Raw genomic sequence first — 12,733 nt, 5'->3', positions numbered from 1 at the left:
ATATTGAAATTTAATATAAATATTAAAACACAAAACTCTATAATTATTAATTTTAATAATAAATCTATTACTGTACTATATATATAATAACACATCTTGATACAATATAAACAATTATACTTTTTTGAGTATATATATTCCACATTTTTTTTAAAAACATTATTTTTGTTGATAAGCACAAAAAAAATAAAAAAATAAAAAAATGAAGACCCTATTAGTATTACTATTACTAGTATTTATATAATTATTATATCATTTCATTTTACCTCTTTCTTTCTTTCTTTCTCTCCATAATTTTCCCCTAAACTTTGGTCTCTTCCAAGTCCCCACTGCTTCTTCACTCCCAAGTCTTCTTTTTTCTGTAAAAGGCCTGGTGTTCTTTTCAGATCTCATAACACCATCTCTCTCTCTCTCTCTTTCCATGGCTTCCTCTGCTAATCCAAACCCCCATCAACACCAACAGCAACAACCCATCACTCCTTTTGACATGCAAACCTTCTTCAATTCCATCCCCCAATCTCAAACCCCAACATCTCCTTTCCCTCCTCCCTACTCCTTCCCTCCCCAATCCTCACCGTTTCACCATCAACAACAACAACAACCCCAACAACCCCTACAGCAACAGCAACAACAACACATGCCTTATCATCATCACCACCCTCAATTTCTCCAAAACCAAAACGCCCCTTTACTACACTCCCAGCGCTCTCTCTCCTACCCAACTCCTCCTCTCCAACCCCCAATCACCATCTCCACTTCCGCCTCCTCCCCTTCTCCAAACCCCAACTCCGGCGGCGCCCGTCTCATGGCCTTGTTGGGCAACATCCCTTCCCCTCCCTCCAATCACGACCCTCCGCCGCAGCAGCCGCAGCCGCAGCCGCCTCAGCACCACACTCCTCCTCCTTCTCCTACTCCTCCCATGATGGGTATCACTCTGCCGCCGCCGCCACTCCACACTGCCGGGTCCGGCCCCATCCGGATGCCCAGCAGTAAGATTCCGAAGGGCCGGCATTTGGTGGGCGAACACGTGGTGTATGACGTCGACGTTAGGCTCCAAGGGGAGTCCCCGCCGCAGCAGTTGGAAGTTACGCCCATTACCAAGTATCAGTCGGATCCTCAGCTCGTCGTGGGGCGGCAGATTGCGGTGAATAAGGCGTATATTTGTTATGGATTGAGGCAGGGGAATATCCGGGTTCTTAACATTAATACCGCCTTGCGGTCTTTGCTTCGAGGACACACTCAGGTTTAGTTTTAACTTCATTCTGGCATTGGGTTTGAGAGATTATGGTTTGCTTGGACATACTCGGGTTTAACTTCCATTACTGCTTATTGTTTTGTGGCATTGGATTGAATTGGTTTGTGCTGTGAATGGATTAGTGCTTTGTTGGGTTTGATTTAATAGTGATTGATTGTATACTTGTATTGGCATTTGATTTAGTTTGTGTTGCAATTTAGTGAGTTAGTGATATGTTATAGTTTTATTGAATTAATTTTGTTAGTTATGGATGGCGTTTTGTTCGGATTATAGTTGCTTGGATGGAAATTAGTTTGTGTTGCAATTAGTTAGTTAGGAATGGTTTTTCTTTTTTAATGTTTTATGACACGGCTCGGTTAGTGAGTAATTGGGTTCAACTTTTGTTGAAATGAATGGGTTTTTGTATGTTTTATGATGTGGCTCGGTTAGTGAGTAATTGGGTGCTTGGTGTAAACACTACATTGCAGCCTTTGTTTCTAGGCCACAGTCAGTTTAAATTCAATAGTGACTTAGTTGTTTGGATTGATTTGGTTCCCGTTGCAATTTAGTTAGTTATGAATGGCTTTTTCTTTGTTTTATAATAAAACCTATGTGTGGTTTGGTTGGTGAGTTATTGGGTTGAAGTTGTGTGGAATGAATGGTTCGTTGCACTTTGGGTGATGTAGGTTTTTTTTTAATTTTTTTTTTAAGATAGTGATAAGTTACAATTGGTTGTTGATCTTGGAAGAATCGTTTAAGGCCAATTGCACTTTCTTGAGAAGCAATCATTAGAGGGTGTCCATAGTTAGCTGAAGAATTATTCAGATGTGAGAATATCCAAAAAAGAAAAGAAAAGAAAGATAAGTAAATGATTTTATTCTGAAAAAAACTATCTCATGAACAATAGAAAACACAAGATAGCCTAAAGAATTGCATCCACTGTCCCTAAGACATAAGACAGTCAACTATTCACAAAATAATACAAGAAAAGAAGTCTTAACTGCATTCCCAAACCTTCCACATCTTCAAAAGTTCTGTAATTCCACTCCCACCACAAATCCACATTAGACACAAAGGAGCTAAATTCCACACAGCAGAAGAATGTTTACTAAACCAATTTCGCCAACCAGCCAGTAGATCAATCACTCCATGCTCCAAAAAGACCAAAACATAGCTTCACAATGCATAACCCAGAAATATATATGTTATAAGATGAAATTTGAGAATTTTTAATGGACAGTCTTTATCATATTAAAGACTCCCAAATGTATGTTATATGTGAGTTTGTTGGTCCTGCTTTGTCAAGGTTTTTGGTACCTGATGATATTGGCTATTGCTTTCTTTAAAATTGAAGTTTCATTTTTTTTTAATTGGCATTCTTTTGGGTTACAAGTTTGTTTATCTTAACTCTTGTTTGTGTTACTTGCTTTCTGCTGATGCTTATTCTAAAGGCTGAGTGATGAAAGTACTTTTTTATTTTATTTTTTTATTACTTTATTCTTCTACGAATCTGAGTGATGACTTGTTTTCTCAGAGGGTCACAGACATGGCTTTCTTTGCTGAGGATGTTCACCTTTTGGCTAGGTAGCTTTCATATCATCATTCATAATTCCCATCCTTCAAGTTATATGGGTTTGCGGTAACGTGTTTTTGTGCAGTGTTGGCGTAGATGGACGAGTTTATGTGTGGAGGATTTCTGAAGGTCCAGATGAAGAAGATAAGCCTCAAATAACAGGAAAAGCGGTTGTTGCCGTTCAATTTATAGGAGAGGAGGGAGCTGCGCATCCACGAGTTTGTTGGCACTGCCACAAACAAGTAATAAATTCTTTTTTAAATCATCTTTTATGCAAGAGTTTGCAGCTTATAATTATATTTCTTTCCCTGGTTGCTCCTCTCAGCTGTGAAGTCGCTTGATAATGTTGCTTATGAATTATGACTGATACACACTTCTATGCAGGAGATTTTGGTAGTTGGGATTGGAAGACGTATTATGAGAATTGATACTACAAAAGTTGGGAAGGGTGAAGTGTATTCGGCAGAGGAACCTCTCAAATGTCCTGTTGATAAGGTCATTGATGGGGTCCAATTAGTTGGTAATCATGATGGAGAAGTAACTGACCTATCGATGTGCCAATGGATGACAACCCGTTTAGTTTCTGCTTCTGTTGATGGCACGGTTTGTATTTATCTACTTCTTTGCTGCTTTCCTTACTTCAAAGGTTTATGTAACTGTTTGTCTTGAAAGGTTTACTAAAATGACTGTCAGTTATTGGATTCCATACATCCAGTGTGATGTTTCTTGGCATTATTAACTTAGCAATATATGTACATGGGTGCGTAGTCACTCATGCAGTACCTATTGTATGTTCTTTATGATCAATAAAACAAAAGATGCTCATGGTTTTTCTTTGAAAATAATGTATGTTGTGCAACAGATAAAGATCTGGGAAGATCGCAAGTTTGCACCGCTCGTAGTATTAAGACCATATGAAGGCCAGCCTGTTTGTTCGGCGACTTTTTTAACTGCTCCCCATCGGCCAGATCACATCATACTTATCACAGCGGTATATAAGCTTGTTGTTAAGTTCTTTATTTTGTTCAATCTAATTCACTGTGGTGCTGGTTGTTAGATCGCCAGTTCTGATATATTTAGGCATTTGGCCTCCAAATATAGTGCCTGTTTATTGAATTGTGTAAAACCTGTTTACAGGGCCCACTTAATCGAGAAGTGAAAATTTGGTCCTCAGCAAGCGATGAAGGCTATTTACTGCCGAGTGAATCTGAATGGAAGTGTACACAGACATTGGAATTGAAGAGTTCAGCTGAACCTCGAGTTGAGGAGGCATTCTTCAATCAAGTTGTGGCATTGTCTCAAGCAGGCATTCTCTTGCTTGCAAATGCTAAGAAGAATGCGATATATGCTGTACACTTGGACTATGGTCCTAATCCAGCAGCAACATGCATGGATTACATGAAAGAGTCTACGGTCACTATGCCAATTTTGAGTTTTACCGGGACAAGTGATATATTATCTCATGGTGAACATATTATTCAGGTTTATTGTGTCCAGACACAGGCTATTCAGCAATATGCTTTGGACTTAGCCCAGTGCTTGCCACCACCACTGGAGAACATGGGGTTAGAAAAATCAGATTCAAATGTTTCACGTGAGGCAACTAGTGTTGAAGGATTTGTGACTTTGGACCCATCTGGAAGTAAACCTACTGAGATGCTGTCATTTGCTGGTTCAGTACCCAAACCAACTATACAAGTAAGTAGCCCTGAGACTGCAACTGCAGTGAGGTATACTGTAAGCTCTGGTTCAGCTGAGGCAGCCACTTCAAAAGAAATTAACAGTTTAAGTACTGAATCTAAAGCTGTTGCACTGGCACCCGTAACTAGTGATGTTGATAGTGTTTATGTTGCATCACCACCTCTTCCTTTGACTCCTAGGTTGCCTAGAGAGCTCTCTGGTTATAGGAGTCCAACAAGTAGCTTCGAGCCACCTTCACTCAGTATGCCTGTTGGAGATCAACCGGTTAATGATTATTCAGTTGACAGGCAAGTGGACACCATTCATGCAAACATGTCTGATGTGTCTTCGTTGGATGATGATTCTAGTGTGCTTAATCCTCGTATCATTTTCAAACAACCAACTCACCTGGTAACTCCCTCCGAATTGAAAGGAAATTCATCCACTGGAACTACTAGTGTTCTTGATGGCAAGAGTGAGGGTGAGGCAAGTATCCAGGACGTGATTGTCAACAGTGATGCCAGTAATGCTGAAGTGGAGGTGAAAGTAGTTGGTGAAACAAGATCTATGCAGAATGCTGAATTTGGCCCCCAAGGAGATTCTCAAAATCTTTTGTCAGAAAATAAGGAAAAATACTTTTGCTCCCAGGCTTCAGATCTTGGTTTTGAGATGGCCCGAGAATGCTCTGCTATATCAGCAGAAACTTATATTGTAGAGGAAGCTCGGCAAGTTGGTGTTAATGAAATAGAGGCACTGGCCCAACCTTCTAATGCTGATGAGGATGAAGTCCAAGACTCCACAAAGGATTTCTCCGTGAAGGTTTCTGAGTCATCTACATCCACAACAGTACCACAGTTGTCCACACCTAATACAAAAGGGAAAAAGCAGAAGGGAAAAAGTTCTCAAGCATCAGGTCCATCTTCCCCATCTCCGAGTGTTTTCAATTCAATAGATTCTACAATTGAAACAAGCGGGAATACAAGTCTCCCCTCTACAGAAGCTGCTTTTTCTCAAATTTTGTCCATGCAGGAGATGCTCAATCAGGTTAGCATGGTCAAATACATATCCCTCTCTACATGCATCATGTTATGTCCCATTATTTTCTGCTTATTGTTTTTACATGCTCTAAAGAGTGGTCATATATGGTAATTGAAATCACAGTGACGTGGTCACATATAAGTATATCTCATCGTGTGTTTGTGTTTTAAGAGTATATATATCATGTCATTTATGTATTCACTAAGTTTTGATGGTAGGTAAGACTTTTTTTTCTGGGTCTTCAATAAAAACCTGGGACTTACTTATCTAAAAAAAAAAGTGAGACTCAGCACTTACGTGGCCGTGGACAACTCCTTTCTCATTAATGAAATTGGAGGGTGGCATTCATCGTGGAAACTTTGGTCTGTCCTGCAATCTATTCATGGCATATACCTTAATATTGTTATTTTATTATAAATTCCTTTCCAAAGTAAATAAGTAATGCTACTGTCATTTCAGTCCTTCTATAGTCTTTGGTGATATGATCTTGAAATTTGGGGTTCTTGGCCCCAAATGCTGAATGGCACATTAGGTTAGAGCCCAGAGTGCCGTACAGCACTTAGGCCCAGGATTGACAATCCCAGCTCCAATTGTCTCTGGTCTTGCATGGTGGTTCCCTCTCACTCCCATGCAGGTGGTTCAAGCTTGGGATGACAAATAAGATCTCAGATTGTAGAGATTCTAAGATTACAGAGGCTTAGATTGAGTTAGTTACAAGTTAGTTGTTAGTAGGATAAGATAGAGTAGTTAGTTACAATCCCTAGCGTGCTAATCACATTTAACATGTGTTAATCAGAAAAACACAAGCTGGAATTATTGGTTGCACTGGGGGAATAATAGAACCAATAAGATGAGGCCATGTGGGCAAATAATAGAGTTCTCATTTGATTTTCAGCTATAATATACTCTGTGTACTTGTTGAATTTTTTCTAGTAAAATTTATTACTTAAAAAAAAAAAAGGATTAGCTCTTGTCGCAGTCCATTTGTAGTGTCCTTAGTGGCTGTAAGGGGCTGCCAGCATGTTACAACCATGCCGCAGCCAAGTACTGAAGTATGGCAGCTTGGAGCAGGCAATTTACTTCTTGTTAATGTCCAGCAAGTTCAGTCATTAGTTCTTCCTTATGATCAGCACTAGTGCTTATGTTGTATGATATGTAGTTCCTTTTACTTGTAACAGAAAGTTAGTTAGCTAAAATATTGTTAGTGATAAGTATGATAGCCTATCAGTTAGTTAGAGGAGTTTGTTAGGCTCTAGCCAATCACATGGCAGGTTCTCGTAACCAACTTCCTTGCCAATTCCTTCTCTTAACTCATTCATACATTCAAATTATTAACTCCATCAACCATCAATCTTCCACATTCCATTCCAAAACCCTACTGCAATACCATCAATCCCTAAAACATTTTCCTTCAAGAACCCATCCTAAATCACATCCACACTTGCTGCCCTAGCCTTGCCTGACCCTCTCATGATCTAAATCCCACATCCAAGCCCTCCAAACTATCGACTTCTCACATCCACACTTCTGCATTCAACCATAAACCAAACCCAAGATCCAAGAAACCCAAGTCACTCATTGTTTCCCATTCAAGATTCTACTTGAATTTCCTGAAGAACATTCAGACTATTAACATTTGGTTCTTATTAAGCATGAGTTGAGAATCAGATACTGGCACAATTGTTCATTTTGACTCTGAAATTGGCAACATACCAGGAATAATTTGGTGAGCAGAAAAAGTTATTATGCTTCTGCATCTTGTATGGTGCTCTTTCATTAATATTACATGCTTAGCCTGTCTGCTTTCTACTCATCCATCTTTAATTATCATTTTCCTTTTTCTTTTCTTTTGCCCCCCCCTTCTTTTCCATTTCATGCAGCTCATGGCAATGCAAAAAGAAACGCAGAAGCAGATGACAACAATGATATCCGTTCCAGTTAGCAAAGAATGTAAAAAACTCGAGACAAATCTAGGGCGGAGTATGGAGAAAGCTGTCAAGGCCAATACTGATGCTTTGTGGGCTCGTCTCCAGGAAGAGAATGCAAAAAATGAGAAGTTATTACGAGACCGAACACAGCAAGTTACAAATTTAATGAATAACTTTATGAAAGACATGCCAGTTATGTTAGAAAAAGCAGTGAAGAAGGAAATGGCTGCAGTAGGACCAGCTGTAGTTCGCTCAATCACTCCAGCTATTGAGAAAACAATATCTTCAGCTATTGCAGAGTCTTTTCAGGTTAGAATCTTCAAGATCTTGCTCTTCTATAAGTTTGTTATTGTGGCAGGGTCTAATGGATGCTTTGTGTTGTAGAGAGGAGCGGGTGATAAGGCCATCAATCAATTGGAGAAATCTGTTAATGCAAAACTTGAAGCTACTGTTGCTAGGCAAATCCAAGCACAGTTTCAAACTTCCGGCAAACAGGCTCTTCAGGTAATTACAAGTTTGACTTGACATAGTTTAAATGATCTATTGATTAAGACACAATGTATAAATAGGGGAATTTTATTCTAATGACATGAGCAATCTATCTTTTATTGCAGGATTCTTTAAAATCAAGTTTTGAAATGTCAGTTATCCCTGCCTTTGAGATGTCATCTAAAACCATGTTTGAGCAAATAGATGCTACATTTCAGAAAGGAATGGTGGAACATACAAATGCAGCCCGGCAGCACTTGGAATCTACCCATTCTCCATTGGCACTTGCTCTTAGGGTGTGTATAAATGTTTCATATCACATAAATCATTAGAAAGCGGGTCTCAATCTATTGTCCTTTTTATTTAATGAATGTTTATCCCTTTCCTCTTATGGTCATGAATTTAAACCTTAACGGTTTTCAATTTAGACAATTACGTTGGATTGTGTAGGAAATGTAATAAGCAACATATGTTTATTTGCTGTTGAAAACATTTCACCATTGGTTACAGTAGATTGCTTTGAACTGGCTGCGCTATAATATCAGCAGTTCATCACTGCATATCTATAAATAATAGGGTCATTTATACGGTGTGCTTTTCATATGTATTTCTATATTAAATCTTGAATGACTTTTAACATTTTTACTCCTATTTGCTCCCCAACTGTATCCATTTTTATTTTGAAGCCATGTCCCAATATTTGGATTCTTGAACTTCTGTTTGTTTGAGATGATATGAAAAAATAATTCAGTACAGTGACAGTATGGTAGGTGAGTGATGACTGTTGGAAAATAGTGGGTATATATAAGGTTAAACAGACACTGGACTTTTTCTGGTCAATTCTTATTGAATGACAGTGTTTGGTCAGATGAGAAAGTATTTTGGGGTTGATTCTGCTTATACTTTTTTGATGTTTCTGCTTTTGGAGAAAGAAAAAAAAGTTTCATTATGCAAGTTCTTGTTTGTTTGTTGGCAGCCATGTACTGCCCTGATACACTCATATCTTGCTATTCTCTTAATTGGAATTAAATGCACCTCTTATGGTTCTCAATTTTTTAATATTAGCCTGTTTTCTTTTATAATTAATCTTGTGTATTGCTTGGTTCAGATACTTATTTTTTGTTTTATTTCTTAATATTTTATTGTTTGGTTCAGACATTTGGGTCTTATGCATGATGTGAATGGTAATGCTACACCTTTTATGTAGTTATTCTAGGCTCTGAGTAATTGAAGATAAAGCTGTTGGACACATTAATTGCCCTTGCCTGTCTGTTACTTAGTTTGCAGCTATCTACACTCTGTATTTTCATCTGATTTTGAACTTTTTATGTAACTATGCAGGATGCGATTAATTCAGCATCAACAGTTACTCAAACTTTAGGTGGAGAATTGCTCGAAGGTCAGAGAAAGCTTCTATCTCTTGCAGCTGCAGGAGCAAACCCAAGTGCAGTAAATCCCTTGGTCTCCCAGCTGAGCAATGGACCTTTGGGTGCTCTCCATGAGAAGGTCTGCACTGTTTTCTTAATTTTGTGCTGATTTTTCAAACCCATAATGTGAAGATCAATATGTGGTTATCAAATGTTTTTTTTTTTTTTTTGTTTTTTGTTTTCCTATACAAGTTTCAGTTGGCTATACTGACTAGAAGCACTCTCAATATGTGTATTAGGTTGAGGTGCCTGATCCAACAAAGGAGCTATCAAGATTGGTATCTGAGCACAAATATGAGGAGGCCTTCACTGCTGCCCTACAAAGAAGTGATGTGTCTATTGTATCCTGGTTATGTTCTCAGGTGAGCTATTTAGCCAAGAAACAATAACTCATAATATGCATTAGATATTTTTTGTACTCAAAATTGTTAACAGACTAAAAGTCTCTAGTTGCATCATCAACTCATTTAATCTTTCATTAATTGTATTCAATCTAATTTGGGAATAAGGCTTAGTTACTGTCCCTCCTTTTGACAAGTAATCAATTCATGAAAGAAAAAAGGGTGTCACTTTCCTATTTTGCATTATAATCTTTAATTACTTATAATAAAAAAAGAACTAATTACTTTCCCAAATTATCTGGAGTTCCACCAAAGTTGAGGGTTGAAATCTACTGTCACTTTGGTCTGGTTTGGAATTGGATGAAATCTTCAACTTTAAATTTATGTATTGTTCTTGAAATTATGTAAAACTAGTGTATAATCCGTGCATATGCACGGTACAAATAAAAACAACATAATTACACATATGTGGATTTAAATTATACCTTGTTTAAGTTGTAGATATATACATGAGTTTTTTTACTCTTTTTTTCTTCTTTATTATTTTATTTTATTTGATTTTTTGGAGATACACATGAGTTTACTCTTTTTTATTGGGTTTTTATTTTTATTTTTTATTTTTATGGTTTATTTATATTAGACTCTTTGTTTTCTGCACAACATTAACTCACCTAGAAATTAAAAAAATATATAGATAGGATACGTGACGCAAAATTAGACTACAATTAGAATCCAATTTGAAATTTTCAGGAGAGAATTTCACACATATACACTTAAATTAGGCTAAAGTAGAATTTTTATCTTGTATAGAAAAAATGCAAAAAAAAAAAAAAAAAAAAAGAATCAAATTTGAAATCTAATTGAATTTTCTCTTAGCTTTACCTATTAATATATTTATATAGATTCTACTGGTTTGTTAACAATGGGAGTTACATATCACCAAATTGGATTGTCTTCTATGTGCTTCTCTGTTGCACAATTTTAGTAATATTCTACAAAGAAAGGCCTTAGTTCTACTATGTAATTGCTTTTTTTCTTTTTCTTTGGTTCTGTATCATATCTTTTCCGTTTCCAAATATGCTGCTGGTAATTAATTTTAACTTCTTAAATGAACTCTTGATAGAAAGATAGAAACCATTGCTAAAGTTTGTCTTTCTGCTCCTTTTTACTCTTTCAGGTTGATCTACATGGGATCTTGTCAATGGTTCCTCTCCCTTTGAGCCAAGGAGTACTGCTTTCACTTTTACAGCAGTTAGCCTGTGATATCAGTAATGATACAACCCGAAAACTTGGTTGGATGACAGACGTTGCTAATGCAATAATACCAGCAGACCCAATGATTGCAGTGCATGTGCGGCCCATCTTTGATCAAGTCTACAAGATACTGAACCATCAACGTAGCTTGCCTACAGTTACCGGCGCTGAGCTCTCAAGTATCCGTCTTCTCATGCATGTCATCAACTCAATGCTGATGACCTGTAAATGACTTTTACCTTCTCCACACCATTGTGCAAATACATGAGCTAGACCTTTTCAATGTATTGGCGAATTTGTACAAATCTCACAGGGAAGGGTCCCAACAGTATAGGGTAAAATTGTCCTTAGAATATGTGAAATAGGCTAGTTTCTTCAGGTTCATATTTTGATTTCGTTTTCTTTCCCTGTCAAAAGGTTTTTCCGCTGAAATGAAATTTTGCATTTTCTGTACCATCCTTATCTCTTTTCCCTGGTCAAATTGCATTATGGAGTGTTTTTTGTTTTGTTTTGTTTTTTGCATTATGGAGTGTTTATTTGTAAACATCTTCACTTTCTTTTTGGAATGATATTCACTCTCTAATCAAAACACATGAAGCTCAATTTTAACGGTTCTGGCAGGTGGAGTTGAGTATCCGGGTTTACTCTCCAAGGGTAGGTCTAATGGGCCCTGTCTTGGTGAGGTTTTACGTCATCTCAAAAAAACAAGACGTGCACACACATACACATGAAACTCAATTTTAGATGCAAGATATTATGTGATATCTACTCAAACACGTTTGTGTTTGTATAGTATTATGTGATATCTATTTTCGCCTTGGCAACAATGAGCTTTACTTGAACAGCTTCTGGGGCGCCTTTAGAAGTCGTATTTGCCTTAACTTTGGTATTTCCTTGTGCCTTAATTTTAGTTCCAAAAACTCTTAGTTTGTGTTTGTAAACCAGGCTAGGTTTTTTTATTTTTCAATACAGGAAAAACTTTATTGAAGACCAAGACAGGCCGAAACAAAACAGCAAAGGGACTGCACACAAACTTACTGACATACCTCTTTCAAGATTACATTTACAACGGCAAAAGTGCTACTCCCTAAATCAAAAACCCCAAAAACAGAATTAAGCATAGACCATCTAGCTTTGAGTTCTCCAAAGCATAGTTTTCAGAACCGGACCGGACCGGGAGGTCGGATCGTGAAAACTGGGAATCGGATGAAAACCGGTTTTTTAAGTATAAAGAATCGGATTTTTGGTTAATTCTGTGAACCACTAAAACCGGGGTTGGACCGCACGAACCGGTGAGAACCGTCTGATCCAACCCCTTAGCAATTTAAAAAAAAAAAAAAAACAATTTAACACAACTTTATTCTACTTAATTAAATTATCCATCTCTTAAAAGGAATAAAAAAATTATAATTAAAATCCTTCAAAGATATTCAAATTTATTTCAAAAACTAATCATAAATTTTAATGTTTTCATGGTTATTATTTTATTTTATTAACTTTCTTATTTAATTATTAAATATATGTTTGAAAATTATTAAATTTCCCTTACATATATAGATATATTTTCAGTTTTGCTAGTTTTATAAATTTAATATCTATATTTAGGCTTTAATTAATTATTAAATTAATTATGACTTCATCACGGTTCGATCCCGGTTCGACCTCGGTTCGACCTCAAAAATCTTAAACCTCTCCCTTTTACGGTTTAATAAACGGTCTAGATCTGAAAACCTTGCTCCAAAGAATAAAGGTTTTCATTTAAGATGAGG

General features: G+C 37.1%; 1 protein-coding gene across 1 annotated transcript; it reads left to right on the top strand.

The window, feature by feature from the left end:
• The first annotated feature begins 271 nt into the window (after positions 1-271).
• On the top strand, positions 272-11,420 carry LOC126694145 (enhancer of mRNA-decapping protein 4-like). The gene is made up of 12 exons (XM_050390228.1): positions 272-1,243; positions 2,769-2,818; positions 2,893-3,049; positions 3,192-3,410; positions 3,670-3,798; positions 3,945-5,531; positions 7,406-7,762; positions 7,838-7,957; positions 8,068-8,238; positions 9,284-9,448; positions 9,609-9,731; positions 10,888-11,420. Exons 1-12 carry the CDS (start codon positions 422-424, stop codon positions 11,194-11,196), a joined length of 4,209 nt encoding a protein of 1,402 aa, XP_050246185.1. The 5' UTR covers positions 272-421; the 3' UTR covers positions 11,197-11,420.
• The last annotated feature ends 1,313 nt before the right edge of the window (positions 11,421-12,733 follow it).

The sequence above is a fragment of the Quercus robur genome, chromosome 8, assembly GCF_932294415.1.
Source record: "Quercus robur chromosome 8, dhQueRobu3.1, whole genome shotgun sequence".
In the NCBI taxonomy this organism is placed as follows: Eukaryota; Viridiplantae; Streptophyta; class Magnoliopsida; order Fagales; family Fagaceae; genus Quercus; species Quercus robur.
Note: the sequence above shows the minus strand (reverse complement) of the source record. Positions and strands in the feature narration are given on the sequence as shown.

Coding starts and splice junctions, on each gene's coding strand:
- LOC126694145 (XM_050390228.1), top strand. CDS start 422: ATGGCTTCCTCTGCTAATCCAAACCCCCATCAACACCAACAGCAACAA. Junction 2,819..2,892: donor GATGTTCACCTTTTGGCTAG/GTAGCTTTCATA, acceptor GTTTTTGTGCAG/TGTTGGCGTAGATGGACGAG. Junction 3,799..3,944: donor ACATCATACTTATCACAGCG/GTATATAAGCTT, acceptor ACCTGTTTACAG/GGCCCACTTAATCGAGAAGT.